This window comes from Oncorhynchus mykiss, chromosome 9, assembly GCF_057628025.1.
Source record: "Oncorhynchus mykiss isolate SJ-2025 chromosome 9, ASM5762802v1, whole genome shotgun sequence".
In the NCBI taxonomy this organism is placed as follows: Eukaryota; Metazoa; Chordata; class Actinopteri; order Salmoniformes; family Salmonidae; genus Oncorhynchus; species Oncorhynchus mykiss.
The window spans coordinates 31,629,817-31,650,005 of NC_143030.1; the positions used below are offsets into that span (position 1 = coordinate 31,629,817).

General features: G+C 44.4%; 1 protein-coding gene across 17 annotated transcripts in view; it reads left to right on the forward strand.

Moving 5' to 3' along the window:
* The window catches only part of ablim2 (actin binding LIM protein family, member 2), a 104,959-nt gene that overhangs the window by 51,861 nt on the left and 32,909 nt on the right, over positions 1-20,189 (forward strand). For all 17 annotated transcript variants that reach the window (XM_090184064.1, XM_090184054.1, XM_036987768.2 and 14 more), the window contains exons 3-6: positions 7,351-7,534; positions 11,027-11,139; positions 11,435-11,561; positions 12,940-13,033. In XM_090184064.1, coding sequence (XP_090040190.1) covers positions 7,351-7,534; positions 11,027-11,139; positions 11,435-11,561; positions 12,940-13,033 — 518 coding nt within the window. The remainder of the gene's footprint in view (positions 1-7,350; positions 7,535-11,026; positions 11,140-11,434; positions 11,562-12,939; positions 13,034-20,189) is intronic.

Sequence of the window (20,189 nt, forward strand, 5' to 3'; positions counted from 1 at the left end):
TGGATTTGATCTCGGAACGATGACGTCTCTTCTTTAGGGAGTCATTGAAAGTCTTTGTGTTGGGCCTAAATAGCTCACTCCTACTGTGTGTTTCATCCACTTGCCATTTGTGAGAAGGCTCTTTGATTAAACATGGTAGCCTATGCTTGAAAACAGGCTATTGTTCATTTGACAGCCTTATTGTGCGTACGGGGATAAAGCACATCCTAACAACACTTGATTTGATTGGATCTGATTCCATAAGTGCAGCAGCAGGCAGGGGAGCTGCTTTGACACATTCAAAATGAACAAAGGATACGAGATAAATGAAGGAGAGATGAGAGGAAGAAAGCTCAACCATTTCCGTTAGTGGAGAGGAGAGGAGCGTACAGGCCACACCCTCTCTCTGCTCTGTACTGAACTTTGGGGATTATGTGATGGTAAACTGGGTTAACCCGTTGCATAATCCACTCCGCTCAACACACCCTGAGAAAAACTGAAGCATTTAGAACAGTCTGATTGAAGATACTGCATCGTCATCATTTAGACACTGATTTGTACAAGGAACCGGTAATCTGAAATGGAAATATGTGCTCAGTGCTTCTTTCCTCTCTTCATTAGCGCTTCTCTCCTCTCTTCATTAGCGCTTCTCTCCTCTCTTCATTAGCGCTTCTCTCCTCTCTTCATTAGCGCTTCTCTCCTCTCTTCGTTAGCGCTACTCTCCTCTCTTCGTTAGCGCTTCTCTCCTCTCTTCGTTAGCGCTTCTCTTCTCTCATCTCTTCATTAGCGCTTCTCTCCTCTCTTCATTAGCGCTTCTCTCCTCTCTTCATTAGCACTTCATTAGCGCTCTTCATTAGTGCTTCTCTTAACCTCTCTTTTCAGAGACAGACAGTAGGCCTATTTAGAGTGTCAGCATGCTGGCTGTCCTGCCTGGTTACTGAAAGAGATGTATTACTCATATTTATTATTACTCAGTCATTTACATTACTTGCCATGCTTAGGACTGGTTTTTATTTATTTTCAATGGGTGATGACGGTCAAAATCATTATCTTCACTGTCATATCTTTATCATCATATCTTTATCATTCCCAGTCTTCTCTGAGTCATCCTCCAGCCAACTCCATGTCCTTTCTACTAGGTCACAGGTCACACGAGGATGTTTGATGAGTCTATGTTGGTGCCAGTGTGTCCCAAACGTCACATTCTCTGGCACCGGGAGTAGAGGCAGAGTGGATAGGATTCTATCTGCTACATACCAGGACATACCAGATCAGAGTCCTGACTGCATACCAGAACTCCTCCTTCCCAGGCTAAATCCATCCCCTAAACCTTCCCACCATGTTTGGCCCAATCCCCAATCCCCGTACGGGAATTCTGTCCACCATTAGCAAGAAACTGAAGATCTCGTACAACGCTGTATACTACTCCCTTCACAGAACAGCGCAAACTGGCTCTAACCAGAATAGAAAGTTGTGCCCTGGTGCACAACTGAGCAAGAGGACAAGTACATTAGAGTGTCTAGTTTGAGAAACAGACGCCTCACAAGTCCTCAACTAGGAGCTTCATTAAATAGTATCCGCAAAACACCAGTCTCAACGTCGATAGTGAAGAGGCGATTCCGGGACGCTGGTTACACTTCACCATAGGACTCAACTCTGACGGACCGCAGCATCTATCTGCAGTCTAAACTGTGGCACAAATTGTGGGATATTTCACACCTAGCCGAGATATTAGACTATCCCTTTGCAAATGAATGGAGGTGTGAATGTTTCTGCTTGAGCATCTCTCTCCTCTTGCGCTAGAGTCCTGCATAGGACACAATAATCAGCTGGGGGTGGTCCCGGAGTTGAGAGAGAACTTGGGTAAATACAATGGCGCGACTTGACATGTGGATGCCGATTTTTGAAAAATAGCCTACTTTTGCCTTACAGTCCATTACATGAACAAAGAGTGTTTGCTCGCGGAGTGGGTGCTATTCGCTACGCTCCAAACTGCAGATAACAGAAAGCCAGCTATTGTGAAAGAATACTTGTGGATCTTGTTGATTTCCTCTATCGCCTCAAAGAGGCCACACTCGCCTTGGAGGCAAATAAAGAGCCTACTCTTCACCTGGTAATTCTGTTGTTCCAAAAGATAAAGCGTCACCTACAGATGGATTTGTGGTGTCAGAGAGAAGCCAACTGCGAGCCTGCGACCGGGCACAGTGGATGACATCCTCTTCCTGGACTGTTTTCTAAGTTATTGATTTAGTGGCTTTATTCGGCTCTTTCAAGGCGTTTTGGGTTGTCAATGTGCCACAATGCATTGCGAAAATGTTAATGCATTGTTCTTAACTCATGACATGGTTTCTGTTGAGCAAAATGTTGCATAGACATGAGGAAAAGGGAATAATAGCCTGCTGTCGGTAGTCATAGAAACAATTAGGCTAAACCAATTTCTGTTATTTTGTTCGGGTAATGGATCGGCTCGTGGAACTCATTAGAGGCGGCTTCTTTCTTCAATATAATCATTAATTCAGAAGGTTAAACCCATAGGTCTTCAGTGAATTCAATTAAATGACCAGGTTCATTTTTTGTTAGGTTGTAATAATCCCATGCCTTGTGGGGGATTTGATCAAATCCAAAAGTTCTGGGCGGAGTTAGGAAGTTGGTTGTCAGAAGTATTACGATGGAAAGGTATTTTAACTCTGTCTGTCTGCACATTTCAAGACGTGGCATGTGAGGGTGCAGGGAGATATGTGCGGATTGACTTGGTCAAAACATTTCTTTATTCAAGGCGATCAGAAAGAATGTAGGTGCTTATTTATTGAGATCCAAAGCCAGAGATGAGTGAGTCACTCAGCTTTAGGCTGACAAAATAGCCTACTAAATAGGCCAAGCCTAAACTGACACATTAAATTGCCTAAATAAACTAGTGACAAACCAAATGAAATAGCCCAGGTCTTGTAAATACGGGCAACCTTTTTCCGTCTTTATACCCACGCTGGACCTTCATTCAGTTTCTTCTTCCCGTCATCAAAAAATGACTCCATGTTTCAGAAACTCACTCTACATAGAGGGGCAGTCAGTCTCTCCACACTGTGGTAAATAAAGCTAGTTTGTAATCTTCGAATTCTGATTTTCGAGGGGGGAGAAACCCGAAAGCAACACCCTGAAAGCATAACCAGCATTCTAACTCCCACTTGTGATAGTGTGACGCAATGGTCGGAATGAGCAATTTACCACAACATGCCGCTATCTACCACAAAGTGTCGGAGCATAACCTCACCACTTTTAATTGAGGAACCAATGTACTTGACCTGCGTTTTTTGTGGGGTCGACCTGGGTAATCATCAACATCATCACCATGAGCCTGCACCACTGTAATGGCTGACTCAACCTCCACTTCCCCTACATTTCCCCCTTCCTTATACAGATAAATCCTTTCTGGCGTGGTCTGTGGTCTGTGGGCGACCATCTGCTGCAGGTATACATATCAATCTGTGAAAGACAAGCCTGCTGTAGACTTAGGGCCTTCACTCTCTTTTTCTCTCTCTCTCTTTCCCTCTCTCAGGAGAGAGTGAGCGAGAGACCGAGAGAGAGAAACAGAAGCGAGCGAGATGTCGGTTTCGGGTTACCCGCGCTGCTGGCAGAGGGTCAGGTGGCTCTAGGGTGGCGCCAGGATTGAAACACTCCTTATAGTTGTTTCCTAATTCCTCTGGCCCCTTTAGGGACCTGGATCAAAGAGGGGGAGGTAGGAGGAATGCTCTGTAGAGGACTGACTGATAGCATAGTTTCACAGTTCAACCCGGTTGCATAGAGAGAAGCACAACTATAGACGGTCTCCAAACGTAGAATAGAACCACTGTATCAACTCACAGACCTACAAGCGACGCAAACTGTTGTCACCACATCACACAGCACATTGTGTTATGTACAGTCTGTTCCCTCGTAATGAACCCTTTCTAGCCCAATCACTCGAAGACGTGTTGGAAACAATGCTTGTTGCCTCATGTCCGGCAGCTTCCAGGTTTACCCGGCTGGGCCAGAGTGTTATGATCTTATTCAGGACAAGGTTCACATGCAAGCACGCACGCACACACACACACATGCACACAAAGGCAACTCTGGACAGGGTTCACGCATTGTCATCCCACAGGCCCGGATATTAGAAAGCAGGCTGCATGTGCCACATTCTAGGGTGGCTCCGACCAATGAGGATTCGAGCTTCTATTGGAAAATATGTCCACCACTTCCTGAGCAACATTCAATGGTTATTGTTTGGCAGCTCTTTTATTGGGATGGTGCGTCCCTGGGTCAGGTTGCTTAAAGGTTGTCAGAAGGTTGTAAAGAAGTTGCAGTGGGCCACAAGGATTCCCCTGGTGTAACACGGAGCAGCTGAAACATCACTCTTTCTTCCTCTCCTTCCCTGTTGAGAAAAGAGGGAGTGAAAAGAAAGGAACTCACTTTGTTTTATTAAATGACTGGAGAAGGGATTGATCTTTCCAGCGTGCGTGTCCAGGGAGGGACGTCAAGGCGGTTTTGTGTATTGTGTGTTGTTGCCATGGTTAATGTATTGTTTCTGTGGTTATTAGGTTCGACAGAGACAGAGAGAGAGACAGAGACAGAGACAGAGAGAGACAGAGACAGAGAGAGACAGAGAGAGACAGAGACAGAGAGAGACAGAGAGAGACAGAGACAGAGAGAGACAGAGAGAGACAGAGAGAGACAGAGAGAGACAGAGAGAGACAGAGAGAGACAGAGACAGAGAGAGACAGAGAGAGACAGAGAGAGACAGAGAGAGACAGAGAGAGAGAGAGAGACAGAGAGAGACAGAGAGAGAGAGACAGAGGGAGACAGAGAGAGACAGAGAGAGACAGAGAGAGACAGAGACAGAGAGAGACAGAGACAGACAGAGAGAGACAGAGACAGAGAGAGACAGAGAGAGACAGAGAGACAGAGACAGAGAGAAAGAGAGACAGAGACAGAGAGGAGAGTTTCAAGTTGTATTAGTTGTATGTACAGGATACACATGGGGCTCTATTTTAACAAACCTAACGCGATGGTACATCTAAGTGCAGGCACTAGCGCTACAGGTTCGGGGGGGTGTGTCAGAAATCTTTTTGCTATTTTCACCATCACAATTATCGGCGCACTTGCTGGGGTTGGCGTGAAGGGCTGGGTTGTGATGACTATTTACGGTCTTTTATGTATTCCCTTGGAATCAACTCCAATTCCAATGTTAGTCCGTTATGTGTTAAATAGCTTACAGAAACGAAATAACAAAATGTAGACCTACCTTTGCTAAAAAAAAATATATATATATTTTTTTTTAAATGTAAAAAAAAACTTGAACCCATTTTCCGTCCACATTCTTCTAAGTAATTACATGGCTCCAATGGCATTCACACTGATCTAGGGGCTAGGCCTACTGTAAATTGAATTATAGCTGAGCATGGACATGCCAAACATTGTCAATAAGAAAGATTAAATGAATTATTGATAAGGCCTAAAAAGAGAACAAATCAATTCTAATCCAAACGAAACAACGTAGGCTACATCACACTTACAGGCACCATAATTGCTTTCCGTGGGCATATAATATTAAAACAACGTAGGCTACATCACACTTACAGGCACCATAATTGCTTTCCGTGGGCATATAATATTAAAACAACGTAGGCTACATCACACTTACAGGCACCATCATTTCTCTCTGTGGGCATATAATATTAAAACAACACAGGCTATGGAGGGTTTTACACACATCCAAACTTTTCACAGTAGCTGGACAAAGATCCAATATGGATAGAATGTCCACTTGCTGTTATACTGCTCCCGAATCGACCTGTATGTTTTATGACCATAATCGGAACCGTCTTACAGATCAATCACACATAAGAAGTTGCGTTGCAAAAGCACCACGGACGTTGTCACCACCAAACCCGGAAGGTGAATCGTTCTAGTAAGTTTGGTTGTAGTAAAAATGAGACGGAAAATGAGCTATTCTGACAGGTTACAGATGGCTTCTAAATACAAGGTTCCCCGGTATTCACCGAGGTACTCATCTCTCCTTTCATAAAGGGCCTGGACACATAGCCTCACATCGCGGAAGGGGTTTTGCGGATGTCCAAAACGGGACCTGCATGGCTAAAACAATGTGGGCCTGACTACGATGCATAGATAGAAAGGGGAAAGGGGAAAGTCAGGTCACTGTTTTACTCCTCGCAAACTTGGTATTTTAATAAAGCTTTGGTTTTTTAAGATGAATTTCCAGTCGGTCTCAGGAGCCAGACCCTTTATCGAAAGATTTGACTCATGTTATTGCATTGGGCAGACAGAATAAGTCTTAATGAAGAGGAGGGGAGGCTATGCTTGGTTTTTAATCAAATAAAACGAAATGGGGAAAAACTTTCCTTTTCTATGTTTCTAAATATGTCAATATTTATGCCATAACCAACGGTTTTACCATTAAAACCAGCTTTTGGTTGGTCTTAAATATCCTCATCAGCGCTGCCTGAAATTAGCACTTTGGATCATGTTTTTAAGGACACACCTCTAATATTTCCACCCCACAAGCAAGCTGATATAAGACGGGTAAATTGCTGATCCTGGCATTAAGGCTGGAAAATGCCAGTGCACCAGTTTTTACATGGTGAAATTGCTAACTAACAGTGGCCCCTTAACACCAGCCGAAAATAGAGCTCATGGGTTTCACCGTCCAACAAATTATAGTACAATATTTACACATGTATCAGGGAAGGGTGGATTGGGGGGAAAATGTTTAAATTGTGCAGTATTAGCAACAGTAAGTAAGAGTATCAGAAGTTGTGATGTGTGTGTACTGTAGCATGAATGTATATGTGTGTGCGTGTGCGCGTGTGTGTGTATGCATGCCTGTGTGTGTGTGTGTATGCCTGTGTGTGTGTGTGTATGCCTGTGGGTGTGTGTGTATGCCTGTGTGTGTGTGTGTGTGTATGCCTGTGTGTGTGTGTGCGTGCGTGCGTGCGTGTGTGTGTGTGTGTGTGTGTGTGTGTGTGTGTGTGTGTGTGTGTGTGTGTGTGTGTGTGTGTGTGTGCATGTGTGTGTGTATGCCTGTGTGTGTGTGAAAATAAGAGGATGTGTAGAACAGGCTCTTGCGTAGAACAATGTTCGTCCTATGACTTGTTCCAGACTGTCACTCAAGCTCTCGGAGCTCAGTGTTGGCGTTATCTACTGAGTCCTTATCCCCCTCTCTTCTTTGGGCCTCTCCTTGTGAATTTCAGCTAGAGTTAGCCATCTGTACCACCCCCTCATGCAATTTAGCCCTCATGACAACACACTGCTGTCTTTGATCCTATGTCTAATTGTGTTCTCCTCTCTTTCTCTCCCCCTTTTACCCCTTCCGTGCAGTGTGTGGCGTTGACCTGGCCCAAGGGGGGTTCTTTGTGCGCCAGGGGGAGTACATCTGCACCCTGGACTACCAGCGGATGTACGGCACGCGCTGCTTCAGCTGTGAGGAGTTCATCGAGGGAGAGGTGGTGTCGGCCCTGGGCAAAACCTACCACCCACGCTGCTTCGTCTGCGCCAGCTGCAAGTAGGAGACACACACACACACACTCTCCTTGCATGCGTACATACACGATGGCAGCAGACACACACACACAGGGGTGGGGGGTGGGGACACACACATCACCAACAGTGGTGGAGACACACGCGAGGGCATACACCCCTAAGGGATACTCAGACACACAGACAAATGGGTGCCCACATTCAATTGGGCATGTGGACACTTTGAAGACACTCCCAATACCGTAGTTTGACCTGCAATTCCTAACTCATTCAAATTGAATACTGTATGTGTGTATACTGTATGTGTGTGTGGAAAAGTGGTGTGGTTTTTTCAGGCCTTGGAAGGTAACGGGAGCCTCTTTCGCACTGAAGCAGGAATGTTAAGTGTGCGGTCAGGAACTCGCAGGCCACTTATTTCTAGAGCAGTGTTAGGTTTCCCACGGAGTGTGTGTGTGTGTGTGTGTGTGTGTGTGTGTGTGTGTGTGTGTGTGTGTGCGCGCCTGGGTGGGCGGGTGGGTTGTGCATGTGCCGCGTGTTTGTGTCATACACAGTATTCTTGTGTGGGATTTGAGGGTGCAACATGATCCGCAATTCCTTGGTCCAAAAACATCTGATTAGTGTTAGCACTCTACCCATCTCTCTCTCTGTCTCTCTCTCTCTCTCTCTCTCTCTGTCTCTCTCTCTCTCTCTGTCTCTCTCTGTCTCTCTCTCTCTCTCTCTCTCTCTCTCTCTCTCTCCAGCCTGTTATCTCTCTCTCTCTCTCTCTCTCTCTCTCTCTCTCTCTCTCTCTCTCTCTCTCTCTCTAGTGTTAGTCAATGGGGTGAGACAGGGATGCAGCTTGAGCCCCACCCCTTTCAACATTTATATAAACTAATTGGCGAGGGCACTAGAACGGTCTGCAGCACCCGGCCTCACCCTACTAGAATCTGAAGTCAAATGTCTACTGTTTTCTGATGCTCTGGTGCCTCTGTCCCCAACCAGGGAGGACTTACAGCAGCACCTAGATATTCTGCACAGATTCTGTCAGACCTGGGCCCTGACAGTGAATCTCAGCAAGACAAAAATTATGGTGTTACAAAAAAGGTTCAGTTCGCAGAACTACAAATACAAACTCCATCTAGACACCGTTGCCCTAGAGCACACAAAAACCGATACCTACCTCGGCCTAAACATCAGCGCCACAGGTAACTTCCACAAAGCTTTGAATGATGAGGGAGAAAAAGGGCCTTCTATGCCATCAAAATTAGGATCCCAATTAGGATCTGGCTAAAAATACTTCTGGGGCCTGCTCACAAATCAAGAATTGACAAAATGGGCTAAACACCAAATTGAGAATTCTGCAAAAAACAGCCTCCTTGTACAATGCAAAACACCAAATAATGATTGCAGAACAGAATTAGGACGATACCCGCTAATGATCAAAATCCAGAAAAGAGTCGTTATGTGTTATTGCGGGTGTAGCAAAATGATTGTGTTCCTAGCTCCAGCAGTACAGTGGTATCTAACCATTCACAACAATACACACAAATCTAAATGTAAAATAATGGAATTAAGAAATATATAAATATTAGGACGAGCAACGTTGGAGTTGCATTGACTAAAATACTGTAGAATAAAGTATATACTTATGAGTTGAGTAAAGCAGCATGTAAGCATTATTAAAGTGACTAGTGTTCCATTATTAAAGTGACCAGTGTTCCATTATTAAAGTGACTAGTGTTCCATTATTAAAGTGACTAGTGTTCCATTATTAAAGTGGCCAGTGATTCCATGTCTATGTATACAGGGCAGCAGCCTCTAAGGTGCAGGGTTGAGCAACCGGGTGGTAGCCGGCTAGTGATGGCTATTTAACAGTCTGATGGCCTTGAGATAGAAGCTGTTTTTCAGTCTCTCGGTCCCAGCTTTGATGCTACTGTACTGACCTCGCCTTCTGGATGATAGCGGGGTGAACAGGCCGTGGCTCAGGAATATATACAGGAAGATATACATATTCTGTTTATTTATTTTATCTTTTGTACTTCAACCATTTGCACATTGTTACAACACTGCATATACTGTAGCCATTCTATGACATTTGAAATGTCTCTATTCTTTTGAAGCTTTTGTGAGTGCAATGTTTTCTGTTTGTTTCTAATTGTTTATTTTACTTTTGTTCATGATCTATTTCACTTGCTTTGGCAATGTAAACGCATGTTTCCCCTGCCAATAAAGCCTTTTGAATTGAACTGAGAGGGCGAGAGAGAGATAGACTCCTGCAGAGTTCGAGGTGTTGTCTGTGGCTTGGCCTGAGAAAAACATTGTTAGTCCAGACTTCACAGCAGTATGTGTGTGCGTGTGTGTGTGTGGGGGGGGGGGGGGGGGGTCTGCCTCCTTACTCTTGAACCTCAGTAGCCTGGCTGTGACAGTGTGACAGTGTCAATATCGTTGGGGATCTGAAAGTGTGTATGTATGTGTGTTTGCGAGTGTGTCCACATTCTTGCACATGTGCGTGTCTCCTTATTCTTGACCTTCCACTTAGTCTGGCTGTGACAGTGTGACAGTGTAGTCCTAGATACCAGTGCTTTCTCCGTGGGGGTGTTGCATAGAGCAATGGCTGATAAACACAGCATTATATCAGCTCTCACCGACTTTTTTAATTACTTGTTACTTTTTATTTCTTATTCTTATTCGTATTCTTTTTTTGAAACTGCGTTGTTGGTCAGGGGCTCGTAACTAAGCATTTCACTGTTGTATTCACTGTTGTATTCACTGTTGTATTCACTGTTGTATTCGGCGCATGTGACTTATAAAATGTGATTTGATTCGATTCAGCCAAGGCAACACGAAAACCCACTGACAAATCTGTCTTAGGTGACAGGTACACTTCACTGACTGGCTACAGCTAACAAACTAGCTAGATCATAGAGCTCATTATCTGCATATGAGTGATGATTATTGGCATACATGTTTATTCCCCAGACATACGAGTGTCTAATCACATCACGCCAGTATCATTTGTTTCAACTCATAAAAGCCATGTCTGTAGCATGTGTTTTGCCCTGAGCCATCGTTCTTTTCTTTTTGTCGCCGATCGATGTCACCCTAGCATTCTGTGGCCCGGAAATGGCTTCGTACGAGGAAGTAGAAATGATAGCCAAAATATAGTGGAAGCAAGACAATTTTTTTTGTTGATGCTCATTTCATGAAGCCTTAATTAGCATTCTGAGTGGTATGGTTTCTATGGAGACATTTTCCAGTCACCTTTAATTCTGCAGTGTCATGACAGACATTCTTCAGTAATTACTGCTCCCTTCTAGGACGTTATGTATGGAAATGTGTTCATTATTTGTGTTCAGGGCTACATCTCGTATAATCTGACGTAATGGACATTTCAAACATACAGGTATAACACAAATAAAAGCACATTAGCGTCCACGGAGATAGTGCATTCTGTTGAGTGACCTGAATCTCTGTGCTATTGTGACATCGTACTTGCGTTGTGAACTGATGGTGTCTTGCGTTGTCTGTTGATTGATAGACAGCCGTTCCCTGCCGGTGACCGCGTGACGTTTAACGGTAAAGAGTGTATCTGCCAAAACTGTACAGAGCCCCTGCCTGCCAACAGCCCTGCTCCCATACAGGCTGTCCACAGTGAGTCACCCTACATTACACTACACATCATCATCTTTCTTCTGACTATCACTCTCCCTCAATCTACATAGCCTATACAGTGTATACTGTATCTCTTGCTCCATCACTTCCTAACACTTTCCAGTCTGTTTCTTTCTCTCCTCCTGATACATCTCTATATATTTATGCCTGTGTCTTTCTCTCCCATTCCCTTATCTCTCTTTCCCTCGCCCCCTCTCTCTCTGTCTCTCTCTCTCTGACTCTCACTCTCTCTCTCTCCCTTCTCTCTCTGCCCACCCCCCTCTCCCCCATGTAGACTGCTGTGGCTGTGGGAAGGAGTTTAAGAACGAGCAGTCCCTGGTAGCGCTGGACAAACACTGGCACCTGGGCTGCTTCAAGTGTAAGGTGTGCAACAAGGTGCTCAACGCAGAGTACATCAGCAAGTGAGTCCCTCGTGACCTTAACACCCCCTCAACACCACAGGGTTGTTCCACCTTTTGAAAAGTGTCGCTTGGTCAAGAAAACCTTTTGATTTCATCTCATTTGAACATTCTGTCATAAGGAGCACATGCCGAACTTCATAAATAACACCTTTTTTCCCCATCTCAAAAGTAACAGGTTTGGCCGTAACAGGGTTGACCGTAACAGGTTGGACGAGTTCATCTTAAAGCTACATATCCCCTCGTGACAGGGAGAATGGACGCTTGTTGTGTGAAACAGGGAGTTGGCGGTTGAATGCAAGCTTCACAAAAATGGTTCTATTGTGAAACATTTGCAGCCTATCCATCGATGGGTAACGTGGTTGATGTGTTACGGTTGACCCGCTCAGTTCTCCACCATAAAACACCGGAAAATGTCAGAAAAGAGTAGAACCAGCTCACCAGCTCTTCCACTATGATTTGACTATTAGATGTTCACCGTTTCACCGTATTAAAACGAGAGTTCAGTTCACGTAACAGGGTTGACCTTAGAATGAGGGAAAGACGTAAAATGAATCACTCATCACATTAAATCGACTTATCATCTTCAGAAATGACTTTGTCAAATCTGTAAAAAGAACTCAGGTTTTATAATGATAGTGAAAACTTGGTGAAATTGTGGGGTTAAGTGGGTTAAAATCTCCCTGTGAGTCACAGAGGGTGCACAGAGTGACAGGACAACATGTTGAATTTTGCCACTTTAGTAAATCTTTATTCATATATAAAAAATCGGATTGATTGAATTCTCCATGTGGTCTAAATGAAAGGGCACGTCATTTAATATAACAAACTTCAAATATCAAAGGGACACCAAAGGCAGTCGTTTCGTGGGACAACCCCCTTAACACCACCCCAGGAGCACCACATCCCACCCCAACACCTGTCCCTTCCGAACCACACCTCTCACCCTTACAGGTGGCATCCCAAATGGCACCCTATCCCCTACACAGTGCCCTATCTTTGACCGGTCAAAAGGAGTGCACCGTATAGGGAACAAGCCATTGAAAAAAAGAGTGGAGAGGAGTGAGTGAGTGAGCAATGATCTTTTCTCGGTGCTCACAATTCTTTCCTCGTCTCTGTGTGTGTTCCCAAGTAGCACCCGATGGGCCCCGGTCAATAGTAGTACACTATACAGGGAAAATAGGGTGCCATTTCGGACAACATCTCTCTCTTGGGTTTCCATCTATTTTCACAGTTCCAGACGATGCTGGTCACTCTCTCTCTTTCTCTCCGAGAGCAGCTGTCCGAAGCGTCCGAAGGTCACGCAGTATGTATTGAAAGCTGACGGGGGGGATCTCTGACGTGTGTGTGTGTGTGTGTGTGTGTGTGTGTGTTGTACTAGGGATGGGATCCCTTACTGCGAGGTGGACTACCATGCCATGTACGGCATCCAGTGTGACAGCTGCAAGAAGTACATCACCGGCAAAGTACTGGAGGTAGGACGCGTTATAACACCTATATGTCACTGTTTATCTGCCGACGGAGGGATGGAAGGATAGATGTGTGAAGTGGGGGTACGAATCAACCCACCTTAGGTCTTCAAAGCCCAAAAAAGGTTCTCAGCTGTCGTATATGGATGGAACCGCATGGCTACACATGTTTCTGTTTGTGGTGGAGCCACGCGTTAACGCATCCACATGACGGCGTTTCCCCCGGTGTCGACGTCCCCCTGGGCTCGCCACTGTTGCATTTGCGCCGGCTCAGTATGGTTACTCACTCTTATCCACAGACACGTTTCCAATCCGTTACTGTTCACAGTACTGCCTCTCTGCCATGTCTGTGACAGTAAGACTCCGGGTAGGAGTGTACCATAGGCACAGATCTAGGATCCGCTTACCCTCTTCCAATCGTCACCTCAACCATTCGTGGGAGAAACACTAAACTGACCTTAGATCAATGTCTAGCGATACCTAAGCCACGTTAGCCTGTTGTCCTGTGGGACTAGACTACAGATATCCCGTATCTATGGTTGCATGTTTAGTTCACTCTATCTCTCCCTCTTGGGTATCCCCTCATTTCCCTCTTTTTTCTCTCTCTTTCTCTGGGCTAATGGCTTTGACACCTTCCACCCCTCCCCCTCTTTCTCTTTCTCTTTCTCTCTCTCTCTGTCTCTGTCTCTGTCTCTGTCTCTGTCTCTGTCTCTGTCTCTGTCTCTGTCTCTCTCTCTCTCTCTCTCTCTCTCTCTGTCTCTGTCTCTGTCTCTCTCTCTCTCTCTCTCTCTCTCTCTCTTTCTCTCTTTATCTCTCTCTCCCTCTCTCTCTGTCTCTGTCTCTGTCTCTGTCTCTCTCGCTCTCTCTCTCTCTCTCTCTCTCTCTCTCTCTGCATCTCTCTCTCTCTCTGTGTCTCTCTCTCTCTCTGCGTCTCTCTCTCTGTCTCTCTCTCTCTCTCTCTGTCTCTCTCTCTCTGCATCTCTCTCTCTCTCCCTCTCTCTCTCTGCGTCTCTCTCTCTCTCTCTCTGCGTCTCTCGCTCTCTCTCTCTCTCTGCGTCTCTCTCTCTCTCTCTCTCTGTCTCTCTCTCTCTCTCTCCCTGCATCTCTCTCTCTCTCTCTCTCTCTCTCTGCGTCTCTCTCTCTCACTCTCTCTCGCTCTCTCTCTGTCTCTCTCTCTCTCTCTCTCTCTCTCCCTCTCTCTCTCTGCGTCTCTCTCTCTCTCTCTCTCTCTGCGTCTCTCTCTCTCTCTCTCTCTCTGCGTCTCTCTCTCTCTGCGTCTCTCTCTCTCTCTCTCTCTCTGTCTCTCTCTCTCTCTGTCTCTCTCTCTCTCTCTCTCTCTCTCTCTCTCTCTCTCTCACAATTCAATTCAGTTTAAAGGGCTGTACTGGCATCTCTCTCTCTCTCAGCATGCATGCACACCATTCTCTTTACTAGAATCTTCTCTGTCACATAAACAAGACTTGAAGGGATCCATTGCTGAATACCGCTGTGGTAGAAAATATGCCAACCAAAACACATACCTCAAAACATTATTCATATAAGATAAGACAATGGTATTCGATCACATAATGTTGACTGCAAATAGATCAAGGTTTTGGAAACAGAAGTGCGCGTTCTTTACATCCCTAACTGTAATGTACTGTATTTGTCTCTGAAAGTGATGAACAGAGATACCGTCTAGACCCGCATCAGCTAAATAGAAGAGAGAGAGAGAGTGTGAGCGAAAGAAAGAATGAGGGAGAATGAGGAAGAGAGAAAATGAAAGGGAGAGAATGAAGGAAAGAGACAGAGAAAGTGAGAGAGAGAGAGAGAGAGAGAGAGAGAGAGGAAGAAAGAAAGAAAGAAAGAGAAAATGACAGGAAGGGAAAAAGAGAGACGGATAAAGAAAGAAAAACAGGAGAAGAAATCAATGAGAGATGTGAGATGACTTCAGTGGAAAAGAGGTCTCGTTTTACACCGGTGGAGTGGAGGGTCACAGGATACTCTCTCGGCGGGGAGGGAAATCGGGTAACAGGGGTAGGCCCTAGCTCTAAGAGGGGGTCTTGGCCACACTCCCTGTAACCCTCATTGACGAGGACACAAATATGGAAGCGCAAACAATGATCCCCCCCCCTTATCCCGCTCCTGCTCTCTCACATCCCTCTCTCTCTCTCTCTCTCACCTCTCTCTTGTTCTCTCTCACACGCTCTCCTTTCATAAACATGTATCCGGTTGCCAGGCTCTGAGAGACTGGCGAAAACATAAGAAACATAAGAAATATAATGAGCGCGCTTGTCTCTTTCATCTTGCATAGCATTACATCATCACACAGAATACATAAGAGACACACAGTAGGCCTGTATGTAATTGTGCCGGATATGTGCTTCAGCTGCTGCGGCCTGCCAACCTCAATCAAATCAGTCACAACTGAATAGCTGTGAGGCGTCTGCGGGGGGCGGGGTGTGGGGAGGGTACGTTTTTGTTTGTTTGTGTGTGTGTCACAGGGCTACTGCACAACAATGTGTGATTTCATTGCGTAGGGAAATGTGGCTTCCTCAAGGCGGTTTTGCGCACCAGCTGCAACCCCCCCCCCCCCCCCCTTCAAAGCAGGATCAGCAGACAGAGATAGTGAGCTCCACCTAGAGATAGCTCTGCCATCTATGGGCAGAGGGTCCCACCCAGTCAGTCACCGGGCCTGTCCTGCACTGTGGACTCTGTGGAGCCTTGCCTAGGATTCCTGCCCTGCACTGAAATGCCACGGCATTTGGGGTTGATTAACTCATTGAGCAGGGGGGGGGTTAAGCCAATAGAGGGGCCTTAGGGAGGCTTAACCTGAATGGAGTTTGGGGTCTAAAGGAAGATTGGTAGAACATGAAATTGGTGGAAACTATTGTAGTTAAATGGTCTGATTGGGGTCTAAGAAGATGTGGGTAGTATTAAATGGCTCGTGTCAAATGGGTTTATAACTATAGAGAGTCGTGTTGACAATCCATAGCGAGAAGGTGAATAGGGCCACAGCGAGGGTTGAGGAGGTAAGAGGGAGAGAAGGATAAGGTTTTAGGGCCACAGCGAGGGTTGAGGAGGTAAGAGGGAGAGAAGGATAAGGTTTTAGGGCCACAGCGAGGGTTGAGGAGGTAAGAGGGAGAGAAGGATAAGGTTTTAGGGCCACAGCGAGGGTTGAGGAGGTAAGAGGGAGAGAAGGATAAGGTTTTAGGGCCACAGCGAGGGTTGAGGAGGTAAGAGGGAGAGAAGGATAAGGTTTTAGGGCGGTGTCGATCCATGTAGGGTCGGCTGGTTTGAAGACAGGGCAGAGAGAGAAGACATTGTATTGCCCATTGTTCTCTGTGCACCCAACCACCCCTTTTCCACTGCAGTGTGTGTGTGTGTGTGTGTGTGTGTGTGTGTGTGTGTGTGTGTGTGTGTGTGTGTGTGTGTGTGTGTGTGTGTGTGTGTGTGTGTGTGTGTGTGTGTGTGTGTGTCAGCCTTGTTGCTCTACTCTGCCTCTCTTACCAAAATCTATTCTGAGATCACCTCCCCTGCCTTCCAGCCTAGTCACAAACACTGTGGGGGAGAGGAAGAGAGGAAGGCAAAGAGAGATGAATATAGATAGATGAAGGGTGGGAGAGAGAGAAAGGGAGGATAAGGAGAGGGAAGAAAAAAAAGAAGAGCGAGAAAGAAAGGGAGGAGGAGAATGACGAGAAAAAGGAAGAGAGTAAGAGAGAGAAAGAGAAAATTGCAGACTGATTCCTGACCTGCCCTCTCGTCCCTCTACCTGTTCAGCGTCTGGTTGCCATTCTCACACATCCACCCGCCACTTCAGTGTCAGTAACCAAAGCACAACGGTATCAAACTCACACCTCAATTTCAAATCTCCAACACGGCAACCCATGACAAAGCCTCGTCCATAGAAAATGCAAAACCAAAATGCCTACTCATAATTCAAAACCAAAATGCCTACTCCTAATTCAAAACCAAAATGAATACTCATAATTCAAAACCAAAATGCCTACTCATCATTCAAAACCAAAATGCCTACTCATCATTCAAAACCAAAATGCCTACTCATAATTCAAAACCAAAATGCCTACTCATCATTCAAAACCAAAATGCCTACTCATCATTCAAAACCAAAATGCCTACTCATCATTCAAAACCAAAATGCCTACTCATCATTCAAAACCAAAATGCCTACTCATCATTCAAAACCAAAATGCCTACTCATAATTCAAAACCAAAATGCCTACTCATCATTCAAAACCAAAATGCCTACTCATCATTCAAAACCAAAATGAATACTCATAATTCAAAACCAAAATGCCTGCTCATAATTCAAAACCAAAATGCCTACTCATAATTCAAAACCAAAATGCCTACTCATAATTCAAAACCAAAATGCCTACTCATAATTCAAAACCAAAATGCCTACTCATCATTCAAAACCAAAATGCCTACTCATCATTCAAAACCAAAATGCCTGCTCATAATTCAAAACCAAAATGAATACTCATAATTCAAAACCAAAATGCCTACTCATAATTCAAAACCAAAATGCCTGCTCATAATTCAAAACCAAAATGCCTACTCATAATTCAAAACCAAAATGCCTACTCATAATTCAAAACCAAAATGCCTGCTCATAATTCAAAACCAAAATGCCTGCTCATAATTCAAAACCAAAATGCCTACTTATAATTCAAAACCAAAATGCCTACTCATCATTCAAAACCAAAATGCCTACTCATCATTCAAAACCAAAATGCCTACTCATAATTCAAAACCAAAATGCCTACTCATCATTCAAAACCAAAATGCCTACTCATCATTCAAAACCAAAATGCCTGCTCATAATTCAAAACCAAAATGACTACTTATAATTCAAAACCAAAATGACTACTCATCATTCAAAACCAAAATGCCTGCTCATAATTCAAAACCAAAATGCCTACTTATAATTCAAAACCAAAATGCCTACTCATCATTCAAAACCAAAATGCCTACTCATCATTCAAAACCAAAATGCCTACTCATAATTCAAAACCAAAATGCCTACTCATCATTCAAAACCAAAATGCCTACTCATCATTCAAAACCAAAATGCCTGCTCATAATTCAAAACCAAAATGACTACTTATAATTCAAAACCAAAATGCCTACTCATCATTCAAAACCAAAATGCCTGCTCATAATTCAAAACCAAAATGAATACTCATAATTCAAAACCAAAATGCCTACTCATCATTCAAAACCAAAATGCCTGCTCATAATTCAAAACCAAAATGACTACTTATAATTCAAAACCAAAATGCCTGCTCATAATTCAAAACCAAAATGCCTACTTGTAATTCAAAACCAAAATGCCTACTCATAATTCAAAACCAAAATGCCTGCTCATAATTCAAAACCAAAATGCCTACTTATAATTCAAAACCAAAATGCCTACTTATAATTCAAAACCAAAATGCCTACTCATAATTCAAAACCAAAATGCCTGCTCATAATTCAAAACCAAAATGCCTACTTATAATTCAAAACCAAAATGCCTACTCATAATTCAAAACCAAAATGCCTGCTCATAATTCAAAACCAAAATGCCTACTTATAATTCAAAACCAAAATGCCTACTTATAATTCAAAACCAAAATGCCTGCTCATAATTCAAAACCAAAATGCCTACTCATCATTCAAAACCAAACCCGGTCTAAATGCTAGCTTGCTCTCGCACAGAGACACTGTATTGTTGTTAGTGTAGCATTATCTATTTCCGTCCTCAACCTTGCCATACTTTCCTTGTTTGAATAGGGATCCAATTCCAGCCTGTTATCTCTCTCTCTCTCTCTCTCTCACACTTTCTCTCTCTCGCTCTCTCTCTGAAAAAATGCTAAACTGACCCAAGATCAGCGCCTAGGGCAAGGGTGTCAAACACATTTTGACCCAGGGGTCGCATTCGGTCTTCAACGAGGTCCGGATGGGCCGCACTGAAAGTGTGTTGTATTTCCTCCCCGTTACAATTTTCATCGTTTTTGGGAATTTTTCGATGCTCCCTGAACTGTCTAGCTGTCATTTCGGTGATTATTAGCAAGTTGGACCCAGTCAAGAAACTGTATGAATGTAGGTCCATTATCATGTCTACACAGTTTCAATTTGGTTTCAGTCCATTTTAAAGTACATTGAGTTAGCTTTCCTACACTTAAAAAAAGAAATACGTTTTTACTCAAAATACCCGCGGGCCGGATTGGACCCCCTTGCTGTTTGGGTAATAAGATGGTTACTGATGCATGATGGGATGCCTGAGAGAGAGAGAGAGAGAGAGAGAGAGAGAGAGAGAGAGAGACTAAAGAGAAAGAGAGAGAGAGAGAGAGAGAGAGAGAGACTAAAGAGAGAGACTAAAGAGAGAGATTAAATGGAAAAACAGAACAAAGAGTGGGGAAAGAGAGATAATGTCACGGTGTTTGCAATAAACATGTTGTATATAGAGAGAGACACATATATGGAGGCGGAAAGGGAGGGAGAGAGAGAGAGACAGAAACTCTCATCAGCTAACCCAACCTAGATGCAATCCACACCATGACATCATGTCATTATGGACACATGCATCATTTCCACCACCTCCCAACAGCTCTGTGGAATTCATGACCGTGTCACGAATAGCGTGTCATCCGACGTTAGCATCTCAATGTGAAGCCGTTCATGTCACCATGGTTATCAAAACGCATAGGTTGCTTACAGGGTGGCGGGATGGATCTCATGTCTACTAATAGAGTACGTGGCTACAATAAACATGGGTGATGTCATGTAAACACTGGGCCGGTGTTCCCTTTCAGACGCCTCGATTAGTTTCACGAAGGTTCGGATGTTCCAAACTGTAGACGTAGTTAGTGTTCCCATGGCCAACCCGCAGCATTATCTGCGCCGTGCGCGCCTAAACTGTAGCTTGTACCAGAGCACCCCCTTGTGCTCAAGTTGTAGCACTGCACTTCCTTTGTCGTCATCTTCGTCTTAATTGGATAAGCTGGCCGAATGGGAATTAGTTTGGACACGCTCTAGGGGACGTTTCAAACAGCAGTGTGTCAGCAGCCTGTGACACCAATACAACTGTACATCCAGGTAATGACTCTATAAGTACTTTCTTAAAACTTGTCTTTAAATATGTGTTTCGTCTGGTTGTGGATATACTTGTGTCTGG